The sequence below is a fragment of the Idiotropiscis lumnitzeri genome, chromosome 3, assembly GCF_059441095.1.
Source record: "Idiotropiscis lumnitzeri isolate Australia: NSW breed Sydney's pygmy pipehorse chromosome 3, RoL_Ilum_1.0, whole genome shotgun sequence".
Classification (NCBI taxonomy): domain Eukaryota; kingdom Metazoa; phylum Chordata; class Actinopteri; order Syngnathiformes; family Syngnathidae; genus Idiotropiscis; species Idiotropiscis lumnitzeri.
The window spans coordinates 25,931,417-25,951,855 of record NC_142393.1 but is presented as its reverse complement, the minus strand read 5'-3'; the positions used below and the strand labels follow the sequence as shown (position 1 = coordinate 25,951,855).

The 20,439-nt window shown below is 42.8% G+C and overlaps 1 protein-coding gene across 1 annotated transcript in view; it reads right to left on the bottom strand.

Annotated features, from left to right (window-relative positions):
• Window positions 1-648: 648 nt before the first annotated feature.
• The window catches only part of slc2a4rg (SLC2A4 regulator), a 40,058-nt gene continuing 20,267 nt past the window's right edge, over window positions 649-20,439 (bottom strand). Inside the window, exons 3-8 of the mRNA XM_088290343.1 lie at window positions 12,861-12,961; window positions 10,891-11,135; window positions 8,868-8,968; window positions 6,163-6,436; window positions 5,283-5,413; window positions 649-5,026 (exon numbers count right to left, since the gene is read on the bottom strand). Of these exons, the coding sequence (XP_088146469.1) occupies window positions 4,915-5,026; window positions 5,283-5,413; window positions 6,163-6,436; window positions 8,868-8,968; window positions 10,891-11,135; window positions 12,861-12,961 (964 nt within the window). The 3' untranslated portion in view covers window positions 649-4,914. The remainder of the gene's footprint in view (window positions 5,027-5,282; window positions 5,414-6,162; window positions 6,437-8,867; window positions 8,969-10,890; window positions 11,136-12,860; window positions 12,962-20,439) is intronic.

The following is a 20,439-nucleotide window of genomic DNA, read 5'->3' as shown; positions in this document are numbered from 1 at the left end:
TTCCATATCGGTCGTGTGGAAGACACTAAAAGCTTCCAATCGAAGGAATGCGCAAGGCAGGAAGACGACTTCCGCTGGGTTGTCCTGCCTTGCAAACAATTTGACGCCACCAAAAAAAACAAAAAAACAAAGCAGAACAAATGAGTAGAAGTTCAACTAAACGCTTGTGCCACTGCCAACGGGTACTGTTAGTCGAGCAATACTGCACGGTTGCTGCCGTTCCATATGATGAAGCAGTGCGGCTCAAGACACCCCAGCGGCGTTGAAACATTTGGATGCCAAAATCATAAGCAGAGGCAGGACACACTACACGGCAGATACAACAACCAAAGCAACTTTTATTTTTGTAAGTTTTACATTCAAAAGGTTTTCTCCCCCCCTTCCCCTTCCATTCCCCCCTTGTACTCAAAGCTACAATAGAATCTTAAAGCGGAGGTCATGTCAAAAATGTCCTTTGCAATAATGTGTTCTGCTCGCCTTCACTAGTTCAAACACGGTATTCTGATTGCGTTTGTGGAATCTGTTTGGACTAGTGGGGGAACACAGAACATATTAGTCCAAATAACATTTTTGACTTGACCTCTGCTTTAACGTATGTTTACAACAGCTTCACAAATCAACGTAAAAAAAAAATATTCTGAGCATGTGTGCTGTAAAAAAATGTTTCCTTTTAATATAAGAGCGAAACAACAACAAAATAATATATGAAAAAGCGTCAGGGTTCGCTTTATGCTGCATATGTACAAAAACAAAAGTCCTGAAGCTGCAAGTCCATCTGTCTCGAGTCCGCTCATGCCAACCGACATTCGCCACTTCGCCCACCCATTGGCTCTCTTCTCCCATCGTCTTTGTGTATTTCAATAAATCACGATAAGCAACAAGCAACCTCAGTTAAACGTGGTCAAGGTGACACCAAAACGGGCTTGACACAAAAGGTGGACTGGAGGCGCTCGACACACGCTTGAGCTACACGTGATGAGGGGGAGATGGAAAAGTGCTTGCTTGGAAGCTTGGTAAAGTCACCTGTGGGGTTGCTGTTCGATCAAAATACCCAAAGCGGATGTGGGGTACGAGCGCTTATGCAGGGAACGCGCAGCTCAGCTGGATACGTGGAAGTGCAATCGCCACGTAAATCAGGAGTGTCCAAAATCCGCCTGGTGTCCATATTTTAGCAGTCCGCGGCATGTACTAAAACGAATTACATGGCGCTCAACACAGTTTAAAAAAAAAGATGTAAATGTGATTGTCCAAAGAAATCAACGTAATACCGTACACTGATTTTCTAAGCGCTTGTTTGGATATGCAAAAATGCAAAGGAACTATTTACAACCAAAATAGCAACAACATTTCATTTCGTTGCAAGAAAAGATATAAGTTGTCTTGAATGACAACTTAAATTTGTTGCATGACCACGGTTGTAACGCAAAACACTTTGAAATCATCTTTTCCCATTGAAATGAAAGGAAATGCCATTTATCTGTTCCAGCCTGCCTCGAAAAATACAAACATTTGTTGCAATGTGGATCTTATGAGGGGAAAACAGTCTGTCTGTATTGCACGAGGTGGAGCAGAACAGCGTTCAATGAATTGCAGCAAAAAAAGAGACAAAAAAAAGAAAAGAACTGTCTCGTTATTTACGTTCCATTTAAGTATGTAACTTATAACTAGTGACTTTTATAAAGTATTAATATTATAGATTTCTATTTTTATTAACACATACATTCATTTTAATTGTGGAAAGATGATTTGAGTGTTTTGAGCGACGAGCGTAGCTACAGAACAAATTGAACTTGCATCGCGAGACGCCCAGTAACTAAACTAAAGAGAAGCTTGGCTCGGCTTTTATCTATGAAAAAATATGGCCTTAGATCACGTGGTGGCAACTTGGTGCCAAGCGCTCATGTTGAACTAAGAGGAGCTTCATTTAGTCAGGCCATAGGTTAGTCGAATAAAAAAAGTGCTTTGCCGCGATATTGCGGCATTGATAGCCAATTACCACCTTTTTGGCACGGTGGTCAATTCCTCGTGGATTTTTGCTATTCTGTCTCCTGGTGATGGATTGCTTTTAGTGTCTCAAATAAATTAAGTTAAAGAACAAGAAAATGGCATTGCATTTTTTGATTTGTCTGTATGGGTGGCGAAAGTTTGGACACCCCTGGAGAACGCTAATGCTGGTGGAAGAGCTGTACAAGTGCTTGCTTTGGAAAGTCACCGGTGGGGTTGCTCGTCTGCCTTGGTGACAAGTGGTATGAGCGCGCGCACACGCATGCACACAACGCACAGCGGGACTCATTCAAGCGAGTGGGAAGCGCAATCGCAGTGCAGAAAAAAGGTCCGACGATAGTGAAGAAACGCGAGAATCAAGCAACTCCTCACAAGCAGGTACCACACTCGGGGAATACGACTAACACAACTCTGTTGAGTACAAAAGACAAAGAGGGCCAGATCATTTCAGCTGATGAAGATGACGATGATGGGAGGTGTTTCTATCCCTGACGTCTCATTTCTCTCATCGGGAAACGGCCCTCAAACGTCATTTGGGGGAAAACGGAACAATCGCTTTGAAATCATGTGTATAGAAAATGTCAAGGTAGAAAAAAAAAAACATGTCTTTGCGCAGTGCAATGTAGTGCAAATTGATTCAGGTCAGTATAGCTTTCCTTTTACTGATGTTCTTATCGTTGGCACTTTGTGAGCTTTCTGTCCGTTGCGGGGTCAGCCAATCACAGGACAAGAGAGAGAGTTAGCTTATCACTTTACTGGAGGAAAAATATTGTGGAAGTATCAAGAATGGGGTGTTTCCGTGGCAACAGAGGACAAAGGTCACAGTGCACCCGCTCCAATGTGTGTGTTTGTCACATTTCCATGACAGTGGAGAAGATGCGATCAAATCTGCATTGAAAAAATGCTTGGAAAAAAATGATGGATCCTCTGTCATTGCGCCACTTTTGAAAATTTAAACATTAAAAACACAATTTAGTCAAGTAAAAACGACGACTACATAACTTGCTAAAGAGGAGATGCGTCAAGGGCTTTGTGGGTTTTTGAATGGAGGAACTCCTGACAAACTACATTGATTAGCAATGGTTAAGTCAACTTTTCTCATTAAAATCACCAACGAGAGCCATTCAGCTTCATTTAGCCAATCATCAAGCTGCCGGTTACGTGAATAGAAATGTCTTGATTGTCACTGGCTATTATTCTCCTCAGCTCTCTCGCGTGTCTCTGACCTCCAAGAGAGATTTCAAATAGATTTGTGATTAAATAAAGCAATCCCCCTCACTAATTAATCTAAAAATCAATTAACAAGGTTTAATCTGGAAAAAAAACAACTGAGTACTACTTTCATCTTATTATAAATCAAGTCCAAGCTTTGACACGCTGCATTAGAATGTCTTTGATTACGACTGTTCAAACCCAGCGAAGGATCACTTGAAGGGTTGAAAACACAACTAATGTTAAGATCTCTCTGCGTTAAAGGCCTGCCCTTCAAACAGGAAGAGTTGGTGGGCTCCCTATGTACACTGGGTAGAAAAAGTCTACACACCCTTCTTCAAAACTCAGGGTTTGTTTGTGAAATGAGACAGAGATAAAAAATCATTCATTTGACCTCACGCCCGTACAATTCAATTGGAGAAAAAAATTCAGTCTTTTCGAGAGACAAAAGTAAAAAATAACTTTTGCCGTTTTACCTGCCCACTGGAAAAAAAAGATGTTTTTCTTCTCAATTGACATGTACAGGATATATATAGGTCACGTGAACGTGGAAAAGGTTTCGACTGATTCTCATTTTTCGACAGTAGATGACAAAAATGTGCCATTTGAACATGGGAGTGTCGACTTTTTCTACCCACTGTATGTCAGTCAGACGGGGCTGTGTGGTGGGGCTTGAAAGGGCAGTCACGCGCAATTCACGGTGACGGAAAAAAAAAATCTCTTCTCAGAATCTCGGAACATCAGCTGTCAAATGAAAAACAAAGAAAAGCCGAGTCTTCCTGCCTGGACTCGCCTTAATAACAATGACAACATGAAAAGCAAGAAAGACAATATTCAACGAGTTGTAATCCTGCTGATTGCACGGCGCAACTGCAAGTTGCTTCAGCACGTCCATGCTGAAAATAAACTCTCTATAAGAAACACATATCTCTCTCCCGGGATTACAGTGATACTCGTAAAAAGTCGACTCTTTTCTTCAAGGTGCATATCTCTAGGTTAAAGAGGAGGGGGGATATATTTCTTTTATTCTGTACATCTCTTGAGCATATTTCTGAAAAGTGAAAGAGGGGGAATTCATTTTTTTTTTTTTTTTTTGTACCACGTGGTGTGAGGGTTTTGTGTAGCGTTGCAAAATGTGAAGATCAATTTCTAGCTGGCGGTAATGAAAGACTGAATGGACAGGCGGAAGGCGCGCGTTACAAAAACAACCGTGAGAGGACATGGCTGTAACTCCACTCATGGGTGGTTTGGCCGTCTTTTCAACGGTGTGACAGAGTTGTGCTCTGGAGGTTTGTGAACCCGTCCACTGCTCCGTCAACAATTCTTGAACACCATGCTAGAGTGACCAGCTGAGTATACCAAAATATTTGTCGTCTTACACATTGAGTGGAAAAAAAGTGAAAAACATCACCTGAAAGTTCCCAATTCTGTCCTACCACCCCGTCCCCCATTATTTCTCAACAGCGAGCGAGTGAAAAGTCTCAGTCTTAAGAAAAAAAAGTTTCAAAACCAGCAGAAAGTTCCTTTTTCTCAGTTTTTTTTTTTCTGTTTGGAAAGAGTAGAGAGCAAAGTCAAACCTCCCGCTGCTCTGCAGGAGGCAGCACTGAGAAGCAGAAGAAGCAGCCTGCTCCAGCGCCAAGTAGCGGAGCTCTTCTTGCCGGCAAAGGGGGCGGGGCTACTAAAGGTGGGGGAGGGCTCTTAGTCGGTGAATCTCTGACAGGCCTTCTTCCAGCGACAGGCCGTGCACCACATTTCTTTCTTCTCCATGCCGTACACCTTTCGGCACTTCTTGGCCTCCCCGCGGGGTTTCCTTCGTGACAGCACATGTGAAAGCATTAAGTGCACACATACAACCACACGCTCGCCACGCTTCTATGATGTCTTCCAGGGGTCTCCAACTTGCATTGCTGGCAGGCCTACTCCACATATAGCTCAGTTACTCAGTTATAGCTCAATTAGTTGTAAACAATCCCATTTGAAAATAAACGTGAACTGTTTTGTATTTGGACCTATACCTTGTATTGAAATACAAGACAGAACGTCAACAGGAGCAAATTTGGTCGTACCTGTTTCCTGGCGCAGATTTAGGCGTCGGCATGATTAAAGCGTGGTTCTTGTTAACAGTGCCATTTGTGCTGGATGCTGGCTGACGCTTTTCCCCGATACTCACTGTACGAATGTGAGTCACCGCGGGCCCCTGCGTAGACCACAAGACATTAGTACAAGCAGGTTTTGAAGGGTGAGTCATGCAATAAAAATGTGAACAAAGACGAGCGCTGTGAATCCTTTCCGGGTGCGCTGGCCAACTTAACCATGTAAATGATTTGTGTGTCAGTGTTTACATCCATGTTTTCGCTGACCAAAGTTCCTTTTTAGCAACCTATCAGCCATAAGGGTTTTAAAATGTCAGTTTCTTTTCTTTATAATCAATCGTTGAATTGCTATCCAGTGATAACCAAGTCATCCCTCGGTCAGGGGAAAAGATGAAGATTCTCATTTATACCTTTGATCACATCAAGTGTGACATAAGCAGCAGTAGCAGCCCTCAAGCAAGGCACCATCCCCACCCCACAACTCAAGTGCTGCAGCACTGCTTGTGTACTTCACTTACTCCGAATCTCTCCTTGCGTGTGTCGTGTGCAACGCAAAAATGAACAGCAAAGTATACGTTGAATTCCCCTGGAGGGAATATAATCAGTATAATAAATGAAAATTTAAAAGAACTCTGACTTCATTCTCTCTGCGAACTTTGGTTGAGATTCACAGGATACTTTCCTCACTTTATCACTCCCACACTGCTGAGTTGTGGGTGACCTAAGACCTTTTTTTCCCACGCTGATCTCCCAAACCGCCTCAGCTCAGCGCAAAGCATTGGCAAAATGTGCTAATATTGTTTTGTGGGTGTGAGCTTGAGCGTGTGCGCATCCATCCTGCGGCATGACCTACCTGGTAGGCATGGTCAGTGCGGATGTGGCAGAGCGTGGAGGGAGCCGATTGGCTGAGCAGTGTCGGGGCGTGGCTGTGCACCCCGTTCATGTTGATGTGCTCCGAGTGAGGGATGTCGGCGAGCGGCGGCGGGAAGATGGGCGGGGGGCCGGCCGTGGTGGGAGAAGTGGGCGTGAGGCTGGACAAGCCCTCCGTCAGGCTGTCCATGTTGACCTCGATCTCTGAGTAGTAGAAGTCCTCCTCGCCGTCACTGTAGTCCGAGTCGCTGTTACGCCTGAAAGGAAGCCACGGCAACTCATTGCAAATATTTGAATAGCTCTGTTTATCTTTTGAAATTCAGTCGTGAAGCTTTCACCTGTAGATGAGCTGAAGCCTATCCCAGCTGACTAGATTGACAATATTGTGGTTGTATTTCACTGTTGTGTACGGCACTATAGACTATCACAGTGTGTGGCTCACAATATTAGAAACACCTCACCTTGAATACAAACACAATAATTTTATTGATTTATCACAGCAGCCCAAAGAGAGAATTATCATCTTTGTAAAGGCAAAATGTGTGATAAAACTCCAACCCGCAATCAAGTTTGCAGAGGCAAGTTGTAACTAGTGTTATGATGTTTCTTGCCGGCAGGTGGCAGTAGAAGACAACGTGCGGGGAAAGGTCACGTTAGGACACCAACAACAATACAAACTAACACTGTGTTGCCATCGTTTCAAATGCACATGAGAGTACTGCAAATTCTCAAATGCACTATATAAATCCAAGCGTTTTTTATTTTAAGTGGTAGCAGTAGTAATTACTATATTATACAGTATATGCCCACGCACATATATACAGTGGGGGAGAAAACGCACAGGCCTGCCTTTCGTTTTCCAGTGAGAATGAGTTGAAGAAGGAGAAACTACTGTGGTCAGATGAAACCAAAGTGGAGCTATTTGGCATCATTATCGACATGCCTTGTTCGGAGGCCAGAAAGAAGAAAAAAAATCATAATACGGTAATAATCTGAGTATGACCCAAGGAATTCCCACACATTTCCCATTCCCCTCAGCTAAGCACAGAGAACAACATTATGTTTCAAAGTGTACAGAGCAACTTCATGACATTGAAGGGCCAATGAATACATGAATGAAAACCTCCTTTTCTCAGCAAGAATACTGAAGATGAGTGTGGCTGGATCCAACATGACAATGCCCAAAAGCATACTTCCAGGGCAATAAACAACAGATGTGTCTCAAAAAGGAGCAAATTAAGGTCATGGAGTGGTCAAGTCAGTCTCCAGACCTCAACCCAATGGACCAGCGGAAGGAGCTAAAGTTTTGCGTTTTTGAGTAGCATCCAGGAAAGGTGAAGAATTTGAAGAGCTTCTGTAAAGGGGAGTTGGCCAAAATGCCTGCTGACCAACGACAAGAGCTGTCTCATCGATGTGTTTGCCATCGGGTGTTTCTCGACCAAGTATCAACTTAAGTTTTGCTGCGCGAGCAAATATTTATTTCAGTATAACATATTCAGGTATGGTGTTTTTGAAGGACTCTGATATAGCAGCATGTTGCTCGTCAGTCAATATTATTGGACAATATAAAGTCTAAAGTTGATAACGTACTAAAGAGGCAATGACATCAAAGTAACTCAGCTTTTGTAGTCTTACGAATGAAACATTTAATTAGTGATGGTGAAACAAAGCTTCATGAAGCACTGATGCTTTGCAGCCAATCGGTTTGCCCATGGTTCAAAGCATCTTGTTGCCGCTCTACGGTGCAATCAAGTGGTCAAGAAGACCGCATGTTTTAAGATAACACCATGCCCGCATCGTTTAATGCTTTACGGTCATTAAAAAATGTGTATTTCAAACTGTTAAAATCTATTGAGGGGATCGAACCCAGGACACTGTGACTGGAGGAGCAACGCTTTATCAAATGTGCCAACTTGAAAATATGGGCGTGCAGTCGTGCAACAAGCGAACCGATAGATAGAATGACAACACACCGGCCACGATAGAAAATAAACACAAGTGTTAATCCTACACGAGTTCTTCAATACGCAGAGTGACCCACTACCTCACAACTAACTTGAAGCTCACAGCAAATGCTGACAAACACCCACAAAGCAGCGCAAGGTCTCGAGTGTTATTATGAAGTAACGATATATTGAATGGACCAATGACGTCATCGACACAAACCGAGGCGTCGTTTGTCATTAGTTTCTTGGAAATGATTCACGATCACCACGCTATAATTTTTTTTTTTTTTGCCATGGCGTGATAATGTCATTAAACTAAATTAAAAAAAATGCAATTCATGACATCTTTGACCACCGAGTTGCATTTTAAATTCACAAAGTACACAGACGGCGTTAAACTGAAATGGGAGAGAGGTTGCATCATTCTTAATTTCATATCTTCATAAACTCGCCTGTCAGAAACAATGCCTGTGTTTTTCTTTTTGCATATTCAATGTGACTTGGGCATTTAACCTGTCGTCGCTGAAATGTTCCCGTACTGCAGAACCAAATTTCACAGTTATTAGTCGTGCTAGCCAAGCTCCTCCTTCGTCTCCTTCGGTCTGCTCTCATGTTGTTCAACAGGAATAGCATTAGCTGTTCCCATAGTTTGCTCACTCCTGTCAGATGAGTGTCGCCGAAAACAGTAATCACATGATATGATGATGAGGTCATATATACTAAACACAAGACATCAACTCACCCCAGGTGGACGGTGCGGATGTGCCGCTGTATTCCTGAGGAGGTGCTGAGGACCTTTTCACAGTTCTTCCACAAGCATTTGAACATCACCTTCATGGAGTTCTGAAAGACAAAGACATGGAAGTTAGAAAATTTGGGACGCCAGCTAAAGCGCAACATGAACATTGCTCATTTACGTCATCGGCAAACTTTGTGTTGGCTTGTTAGTCGGCCGCTGATGAGATTTCAATGAGAGGATATGATCCATGACGCTCGCTGCCGGATTCCTCCGGGCACCCTTTAACTGGCAACCTCAGCAGAAAGAACTTTGAAGCGTATTGAATGGTGCCCTACAGGGGGTCTCGCTCTGCGCCTATTAGACGGCTATTAGAACAGCCAGCTGCTGAAACAGACCTTATACATGAAAAGATCACACACAGTGTTCCCCGCTTTCATACCCTGAAAACGAGCAGAGTAAATTCACTTTCCTGACAGTTGTCAGTGCACGTTATCTGGACAAATATATTTACACTAGGCTGCAGTTATGTAATATAAGAGAATATTCTAACGGTTATTCCATTTGGAGTGATTGGACAAAATTCCATTTGGAATTGGCTGGCAACCAGTTCAGGGTGTCCCCCGCCAACCGCCCGAAGATAGCTGAGATAGGCACCAGCACACGCCCCGCGACCTTTGTAAAGAGAAGCGGCTAAGGTTATGGATGGATAAAAACAATAGTTTTACATGTGAGAAGCAGTTATTAATTTTGTCCAGTTGGGGTCAGCATGAATTTACAGATGCACTGTAATTAAATCAATCCTAATCAATTGTAATGTTTGAACATATTGTGCACGGTTAATTTGAATGTTTTGTTTTTTAAAAGAGGGAAATAATGCAGAAAAAAAAAATAATCAAGAGATTATTCGACTATCAAAATAATTGTTAGTTGAAGCCTCACTCAAGTAAGAGGAGTGTCCCAATATTTGAGTCCATGAAAAGTGCATAAGTCCCATTATGAGACTAAGGCTCACGGCACCGACATGGGAAGAGGAGAACGGTTGCTTTTTTATCTATTCATTTCCTCTTTTGCGTATGAGGGGCTGGCAGCTGTCCCGTGAGCAGGCACGGACCTGCCCGGGCGCGAATGAAAGACGGTGGGTGTGTACTCTTGGTACCTTTCAACAGCCTCTGGAGAAGATCAGGCGAGGAGGGGGCGAGGCTTGTTTGTTTATCAAGAGTTAACCCCTACACGGCTCTAACGTGTCACTCCAGTTCTTCCAATTGCACGTTTAAATGACATTCATAAATAATTGGCATCAAAGCTTAAGTTCAATAAACACTTAATTCCTGGAGGGTTTTTCTTGCATTAACAGTAGATACGCGAAGGTCGGCGACAGCCATGTTCAACAATCTTCTTAACTCAAAGCCAAGAGTTACACTTCCAGGGCTGATGTGGTAATACTTGTCAACACCATCCTTCACAGCCTACACGTGTCAAGAAAGCATTTCCCTTGGAACATATTCAGTAGTTTGTGCATCACAACCCTCTTTACTGCAGCCCCGTTCCGATGAGGCCGAATAGTCAACTCCCACAGATTGCGCAGTCCATGTACACTCCTCTGACGCGGCGTTGCCAGAGGAACTATTAAGTTTCATTTGGCCACATGCTGTTACTTTGTACCCCAGTCCTTGTACGCCTCTACATCCGGACTATCCTCATTTATATGCATCGCTTCAACCTTGTGTTGCTTCTGCTCGCACTCCACATCTGTGTCCTTTCGCTTGAGCAGCACAGAAAAAAAAATTAATGGCAGTCAAAGTTAGAGCTTCCTAATTTTGCTTAAGCTAAAAAAGTAAGAAAGGGAGAAGTGAAAAAGCAGGACATTACCGATTTGAAAACTGCATGATGTTCACTTTTCTTTTGTGGGCAGTCATTTTATTTTTTTGGGGGGGGGGGATAGTTCATAATCTTGGCGGTCAAAATTCCAAGCCCAAATACAATTTGCATATCGACACGACATGAACAGCACACAGAGCCGGCCCACCTTTCGTTTGCGAGGTATGGGGTCCTCAAACATGAAGTGCGCGCTCTCCGCGACGTCCTCGCTGACATCCTCTCCCTGCGACGGGAGCAGGAAGTTCTTGTTGGCGTCGTTGGACAGAGGCGGCGATGGCGTGGAGGGCACCGATTGGTCGCTGGCATCCCAGCTCCAGTTGCCGCTGGTTGAACTGCTGTAGCTGGCTGACAACGCCTCCTTCCAAGTTCGAATTGCTGGCTCTGGGACTGCAGCTGACGGGATACACGCACGGGTTGACTGAACCTTGCCTCATTTGCTACCATTTCACAGGAGTGATTCTCATCTGATGGTCAGGGACGAAGAAGTGCAATCTGTTACACTGTGTGCGGTAAAAAAAAGTTAGATTTTTTTTTGTCATCTGTGTACATGCAATTGTCATGTTCACGATTGTGAGTGTGTCGCTACTCAGCAACAATAAGAAATTGCTGCCGCCAGGGAGACAACAGTTGAGAACGACGCTAAATCTATTTTCACATGAGGGGGACGTGATTATTCGATGTATAAAATCAATATATAGATCAACCTGTTTAATACAGTACATAATAAACACTATAGGGGGGTTAAATTCATTTTAGTTTAGGGGTTACATTGGCCCCAATCTGATTTCAAGGAAGCCAGAACAGCATTTTCATGGCCTAATTAGCTATAAACACAGACTACGGCAATTGCATTCTCATTAATTGCATTTTGGAAAATGTTCACATTTATGGGTTATGTTGTCCCAAATCGAGATTTCTTAGCAATAATCAGTGCACTTTCTATAGTGTTAGGAATCACAATTAAAATGAAAATGGATTCATGTACTATCTGAACCTCTTCCAAAGATAATGTAACAATGTACTACTTACTTAATTTAAGACCTAGAAATCATTTTAAAATGACAGAGATACCCGCATCCATCTGGAAATCCAGACAACTCAACTCATTCATCACACCATACTAAAAGTGAGAGTTATGCCGGACGACGGTGCAGTTACCCGTCGACCTCGTCATACGTGTATACATAAATTATGGCAGTGCATGAAAGAAAAACGAAATAAAAGGCTTCCGCATAAACTGACCTATTTGAATTGAAGCTGTTAACTGACATTTTGCAATATTGTTTTAAATATTTCTATACTATTTCTTCCTTTTAACAGAACTTAGCCAAGGTGGCACCACATTTTAGTTTGAAGCAGACTTACTTTGCTCCTGAAACGTGGCATCTTTTAGCCTGCACTGGTGCCTTAATATCAAGTGTCAAATCCCGGGTCGCAGTCAATTTAAGAATGTCATTTAAATGGTAAATGCCCGTTTAAGTGATTTTCAGGGTGAACTCATCTAGAAAAAAAAACAAGAGTTACGTTTATTGAAAACTTGAAGCGAATGTGTTCTTGACCTGTATTTGACCCCCCCGATGGAGGCGGACTGTACGCTTGAGGCTTGACACCCCTAATGAACTGTAGTAAGTACAGTGATATATGACCCGAGTGTTGCGTGCAGTCAAAGTATGCGGCAGATGTGCCAGTTTGCCCTTCACTGCAATGCACACTTAGGTGCAACGCTGAAACAACTTTTGTTTAACTGCGCCCAGTGCACTTTGCCGAGGGCAAATGGCAATTACAAACAATGTATAAAAAAAACACATGCAAATAGAATCAAACCAAATCCTCCTGGAATCATTCATCAGTTAGTACACCACCATGTTGACTCATTGGGAGCAAAGACCCTCACTTCTGTTAAGTTGAGCCCAAAAAAATAAAAGGGGAGAGAAAAAACTGCCAGGACTTTGACCGTCTGACGAGGGTTGTCATGGCAATGGCAAGCGCAGCAAAATGGAGCTGTGGTGATAAGGTCGCGACTGAACAGTTGTCATGGCGCATGACTGAGCATTTGGTTTGCGAGGAGACTCAGCTGCGGGTGCTGCCAAGCAGTGTTGCCGGAGCAGAGGAAGTTACCTGTCGGCGTGGAGGACGGGCAGAGCACCAGTGGGGACGTGGAAAGTGACGTCAGGACGGCAGCGGCCATCACCTCCTTATCAGCATGACCTGAGGGCTTCCTGCGCAACACACACACACACACACACACACACACACACGGAGGACGACAAGGTTTAGGTGCTGTTCCAACTTTCTTCCTATGACTGCTTATTCGATTAAGGAAGCTCAGGCTGTCACCAGAGACCTGCACAGCTCCAAACAAACAACCGCCCAAGGACAGACCGACATGAAATTATGAGAGAAGGGGATGCAAACAAACAACTCCTCACCTACTCCTTTCTTCCAGCACAGTTACATGCGTAAGAGCTTGAACACAATGCCCACTTGGACAAGCACTAAAAAAACTTTACTCTCCTAAAAGTATATGCAAGCTCATCGCTCACAGTAAAACTTTTCATCCACATAATGTTGTTGTTGAAAGCAAAATACGGGAGGGCGATATACTTGAGGCTGGGCCGACAATTCTTCAAAACACAACCACCCACCCCCACATACGCGCAAGCATGTGCACAGATGTGTTTGTCAAGTGAGGTGGAGAAACAGTGTTTTTATTTTCTTCCATTATGTGGTTCATACGCTCCACGTATGCATCTTAACTATCCACATTTGAACGTAAGCGGCCCCAACACAGAAGCACGCTGACACGACGGAATCTGCACACGTTCTGCAGCTTTAAGAGATCCATGACCCGCCCTCAGACTTCTCCACTCTGCAACCAGAGTAAACTGGTTTGAGGCATTCTCTTAGCCAAGCCCTCAGCCCTGGCTCAGATTCACGACAAGTCGCAGTGCAAACACACAAAAACTTCACTACGGGCGCCACACAAGCCATAAATCGAGCAAGCGTACGTGCACAACAACATTAAGCGCAAGTCCACCCGTGAGTCTGCGTCCTTCAAAAGTTTCTGAAACTTTTAAAGTCATGATAATATGAGTTGGGAAAACCAATTGCAACTGAGACCCAGAGGAGATGAGGGTGACACACGTGCACACACATGTACACGTTCACTCTCGACAGAGGCAGAAACAACCCGGTCTGGACATGAGATAAAGAGATAACAAGATTAGTCGTGTCCTGTTTCAGTGCATGGCCTTGTTCTCCGTACCAAACGAGGCCAAGCGAGGACACACGTTTGATTTATATGTCCTGTTTTTTCTTTTTTTTTTTTCACTTCTTGTTTACACCGCGGAGAACATGTTGACATATTGACTCTGGAATGTAACACACTGCACTTTCCCATCCTTCAAAATGTATATCAGGACCTTGTGTTGCTCCAAGTCTCATTTGAACTGCAGCTGGCATGGAAAAGTTGTGTACTAATACTACTGACAGCCCCGCATGCTTTTGGTGTGCGTGTATTTCAGTGAAAAAGAGGAAAACACACACACGCACAAGCCTATTAGGTAATTCCAGGGTAATTCAAACACTTTTAACACACAAATATTCCCAAACCGCCCACCAATTTCCTGACTTTGAGTTTCCCCCCTTCTGTTTCTTGGAAGACTTGTGATTCCCCCACTTAAATCTCATGAAATGGGTGTGATGTGAGTATAAGAGCTTTTCAGCCATCAAATCAACGGACTGTGCCACCTTCATGTTTACACCAAGAGACAGAATTAGCATTAGGGAAGTTCCTAATTGACTTTCCTTCTGCTGCGACCGTGACTTCTTGACTATGAGAAATTAAAACGTGACGGAATCAGATGACTTCTGCAGAGCGACCTTGCAGCAAGTCTGTCTGTATCTTATTATGAGAAGATGAGAAAGCTTTATTTTGGACCGGGTAACATCTTTATTTAGCATCCAAACAGAAACCATCAACAACGTTGCACTTTGTGTGGACTGGATGACTGCGAGTATATTTAGAGCTGAGGGTGTTTATACAGGGGAGCAGCATTTATGGCAGGTATTACCCATGGTGAAATGACAACACGAAAGTTGCTATCCTGCCCTACATTTGTTGCTAATAAAGCCGGCGTGTGGTTTACTGTGCTGTGGTGAAGCTGTCAACTTTACAAGACAAAATGTGTTTTATGAGCCTGACCCTCTTAATTATGCAGTGTGTGTGTTTAGGTGTGCGTGCGTGTCAAAGACGACTTGATAATTGAGACTTATTTATATACATCTAATTTGAGAAAGAGGATTCATTTATTTTAAGGAATCACAACATTTGGGCAAAATATGACCCATTTGAGGGATGTGTGTACCATTTAGGTCTGCAGCTGTCAAACTTTACATGCTGGTGACCAAATCGGCAATCAATATCAATATGTGCTTCTCATTTATTTAAAATGCACTTCCGCCAGAGATGACATGCTTTGATGTGTCAGAAAGGCATCTCTGTTTTTTGGGGTGGGGGCGTTCATATGAATTATTACTTAATTCATGGAAATAAAGAAGAAAATAATGGAGATAATTTCATCAGTTAAAGCTTGAAAATTCTTCTTTGTTGTAAAGTTACTGAAAATACTAAAGGGCAAATTACTGAAAAATTGTCAACCATTTTGTCCGTAATTCGCACTTATATTTGTAAGCATTAATAAAAAAAAGTATATTCATGGTATAATTTTTAAATGAATTGGCCAATTAATCAGTTATCTGAATGCTTTTCCGCCGAAAAAGCAAAATTGGCATTGACCTGACTAAATCCATATAGGCCGGACTATACATTTTCACAAGTCTCAGTTGCTCTAAGGCACTTGGCAGAGAACATGCTGCACACGCCAGATCTCCCTATCGAGATACTGTACTAAGTGGTGCTGCAGTATGGTGTGTCTGTGTCGGTGTTTCGTAAGCCTCCACCGCATCCGTCTGGCAATACTGAAGCCCTTTGCTGTTGTTGGGGAGAAGACGGGCCCATCGCGCTATATTTAACAGCACACCTCTGCTCATGTTACCAGCCTTGCAGAAATCCCTGGGACATGCTGGATTTATGGCTTATTGTATTGTAGTTTAAGCCCACTTAACTTTGAATTTAGGCCGACTGCAACACAACCGGCGCGTAGGGCACACGGTAGACACATAGATCTATCAAGAAACAAAAACATACACACACAAGCCATATGCATGTTCCTTCCCAGTCATTCATAGCCTGACCAGAAAAAAAGTTGAAATTCAGAGGTGTATTATTACATTTACGCTGCCAACTCTTGGTCTGGCATGCATATTACAGCTTATCATTCATCTCTCAAGGCCGGTGGGTGTATAAAGGAATTGTTTTCATGTTGCTGTATGCAAACAAATATAACACACATCAGCACTTGTGTTACAAACAGCAAAAATAGAGCTTAATGTTTCCACTCATTATTTTTTCCTCCAACCACAGTACGCATGTCATCAAAAACATTCAAGCACGATGAGGAGTGGAACAAAGTAGAAAAGGCCGAGCGATATAAACTACAAAATCACAAGAGGTCTGTTAGCAAATGTTTTATTATTTGATGATGTATTGCCCTTTCCCGCTTTCTTCAGCCTTGCTAAAGATTTCCAAAGGAGTCAGTTTGTCTGTTTGATTGCGTGTGCTTTATATCAGCCAGGCAGTGTGTGTCAGCATCGAGGCAGTCTCAAATAAAAATTTGGGGAGGAAAAAAAGAAGACTTGTTTTTACCACTGGTACCATCAAGCCCGGCGGGTATGATGAAGTAATGTGGTGACAAGTGAAACCGGGTAGTGTTGATGGCCGACAGCTGCCCGCCGCCCCCCCGCCCCCAACCACATACATGCCTTCTATTAATAGCACATTTCTCTCAGTTCCCATCTCACTGCTTCAACGCTGTTGCATTATGTAATCTCCTGCGTCCTCTTGCCTCTCCCTTTCTTGCTCTGTATGTGTGCGTAAGCAGTAAGTAGACCACCCCAGGCCTCCTTTCTCCTCCATTGCACCCCCCAGCAGTTCATAACCGGCGCTCTGACTATGATCCTGTTTTGTATTCTCATAATGCCCTTGGTGAGCATCAGGTGATCTTTTTGAGGCATATGCATGCCATTCATGTGCATACTTAAAACTCTGTCATTCAGTCCACGCACACACGCGCACTCACACTCGGCCTTATGTAAGTCCCAGGAGCACCCAGGAGAGGAAGAGGCTGTTGCAGGCAGGGGCTGTGTCTCTTTAATGCAGGCCGTTGAGTGTAATGACTATTCAGTCCGAGGATAAAAAGCCCACTCTCTCGCTCGCTCTTGATCCTCAAATGCAATCTGTGCCTTGTGGTGGAGCACAAACAACTAACGGCTTTGTGAAAGATGGAAAATTGGTCGCAGAAAAAGACATGATTTCCTCTGTGATGTGTCCCACAATCAGAACTTTCTGTAATGAATGATATGATTGCACATACATAGAATTGTCAGACATTCTCAGAATTTCATTGAGATGATGCTGACTCAGCTTGGGTTGCACTGTGTACCGGTTAAAAAAAAAGATGCTATTTGAAAGATTGGCTGTTTGTAACATGAAAGACACAGTAGCTATGAGCTGGAATATGTGCCACTAGAAACTGAATTTGAATCATTTATATTTGAATTTGAATCTAAAGTTGAATAATCATTAGAGAAATAAAAGTTTTAGAGTTTAATTTGAATCATTGCATTTAAAAACTGAATCTCAAATGTTTTTTTTCTTTTTTTAAGAACAATGCAACAAGTTTCTGAACTATGCAAGACGTTTTTCAATGCAATGGGGGCTAGTGGCTGCTTGGGGGTGAAAAGTGGAGGAAAAAAAAAAACATTCACATAAACCGCTCGGTGAAACGAAAAAACAAATAGCAAATTTTTTACCCGAAGTCTCTTACCAGAAGTCGCACGCATACTCATTTTTCCACTTGTTTCCTGAGGAATACGGTGGACGTAACCTCCGCATATAACCTCCATATGCAAGTCAACATTTAAAGTTTGACATATATTTGTCTGAGGAAATCTTCAGATGTCAATGGGTCAGACCACTTCAGTAGCTGTGCGCATTTTAACCGGTTACGCAGGTGATTGTCAGAGTTCTTGACGGGTGAATCGCCGCGCCTTGTGAGTGCATAAGAACGCCGCCTGAAGAAATGACTTAAGAAGATGCCACATAATGTTTGTCGCGAGCCAGATAACACAGCACAACATTTTCCTCTTTTCTTGTCAAATCACTGACAATCAACTTCATATATCTTCTGAAAACTGTCAAATGACATATTTAGGGGCAAGCAAATTATGTCAGCAAATAAACCGTCTGAATAGGCAAATGCAAGCAGCGCAGGATATTTTGCAACTTTGTTGTGAATTTCACAAGCCAGAAGAGACCAAAGTGAATCATAAAACAAACTTGCTGCCATTGTTTAAGAGGGAAAATGGCACAGCGCCCCAAACGCAGTGCTTTATATTCTGAAGCGCTTCTTCTGCTTTTCATTCTTCCCACTTCCACTCTTGCCTGTGCATGAGATTTGCCCTTTTGCATTCCCAAGCCAGAGCAGCTTTATGAACGCAAACCAGAGTTGCTCCAAAGCCACTCAACTCTACTTAGTCCTATGAAGCCAAATATGCAGAGAGCCAAAGGGACAAAGACTTAGGATCCTTCTTTTTGTGAAGAGAATGTGAGGGAAGCTCGGACGCAAAGGTTAAAAAAAAAAAAAAAAAGAAGAAGAAGGGCAGACTCTTGCGATGAATCAGTATCTCACAGTTATGAGAAAAATCATTTGGTTCCAGATGAAATCTTTGACCATCACTCGGGTTCTTGATCTGACATTAAAGCATGAGACAATGTTTTTGCGGGGATGCTGGCTTCCATGCTTCCTTCCAAAAACATGCATGACAAGTTGATTGAAGAGCTAAACCCAAGCGTCAGCAACACGTCGTGTTGCGTGCGACCAGAAGCTCGCAGAGGACTCCCTAAAAACAATATTGCACATTTGTTTTGTCACGTGGCACAAAATTCTCAATTGTCATCCAACATAATTCGCACATAATTATAATATCAACTAGCTGTTAACCAAACAAACATTTTATCTACTACTAGTCCATCTCACCACAGTCAGCTAGGATAGGCTTGTGTTACAAATGTGGAAAAAGCAGGATAGAAAATGGACAAACGGTATGTAATTGCAGGTTACTTCATTACATGATCATAAACGCCCCTCTCAATCGTTCTGTATCAATCAAAATAGTCACTTCATCTCCACCTCATGCTCAATGAGATTAAAATCGCTACACCAGGTAGGCATGTTTGATACCACTTTCTTTTTCAGGCCAATACCATTGCAAGTATTGAACGCCTGAATACTCACTGATACCAAGTAAGCGACACCACCGGTACTTTACTAAATATTTCAACTAAACACAAATCACAGACAATTTTAAATAAAGACCTTACTTTTATTTCTGACAAAAGGCAGAGCAGTCACTCGGCAATAAAAAAATTAAAGTCCAACATTAAACACAAAATACTCTCTCAGTATTTCGGATTCATGTGCAAAATAAAAAAATAACAATAATTCCTCAATCCTAGTATTTAATATGAATTTTAAATAATTGGAATGAATTTAAAAGGGTGGCACGGTGGAGACTGGTTACCGTGTTCGCCTCACATTTCAAAATTGCACGGTTTGATGCCAGCTCCGACATTGCTGTGTGGATTGTGCATGTTCTCCCCATGCCTACATGAGTTTTCTGCGGGTACTTTGGTTTCGTCCCACATTCAAAAAAACATGGAAGGTAGTATAGTTGAACACTCAAAATTGGCCCTAGGTATGAGTGTGAGCACGGATGGTTGTTTGTCTTTGTGTCTTGCGATTGGCTGGCAACCAGTTCAGGGTGTACCCCGCCTACTGCCCGCAGACAGCTGAGGTAGGCTCCAGCACGCTCGTGACCCATGTGAGGACAAGCGGTACAGAACATGCAAAATCCACACAGGAAAGCCGGAGTCGATCCCATGACCTCTGCACTGTGAAGCTAACCAGTTGTCCACCGTGCCGCCCATTCAGAAACATGTACATTGCTCTTGGGGCTTGCTGTTCCAATTCATGTTGACGACTGTTGCCAAGCAGTCAACGCATGGCCAAAGTTAAATTCATCTTTTAAAAATGCCTGATAGAACATTGTTGGTGGAGAGAGGATAAAAAGAAAATCTGATGCAAAACATGAGATTAACATTCTTCAACTGTTTTAATTCTTAGCAAGTTAGTGTACCATTAAGGGGAGCTATTTTTTATAAATTATTTTTAGAATGGGAGAAACTGGCCCCGACACATTTACACATTTTTTTTTTGTTTTAAGGACAACGCAAAGGCACCCGTGTACCTCTAACTGTGTTTATTTTGCCAAACCTCCATCCAGTAGCCATTGTTGTTCTCCAGTCGTCCTGTAATGAGATGGCTACATCTTGGAGTACTTTGTTGGTCAAAACTATATGATCCGAATCGCTGACATTTTTTTCATTGAAAAAAACAAAAAAAAACAAAATGGGTGATGACCAGACTGGGGCAGACTGAGTTTAGCAGTCACAGTTGGCCAGACTTTGTGGACTTGTGCTTTACTGATTCTCCACATTCAAGACTCAACCATCAGT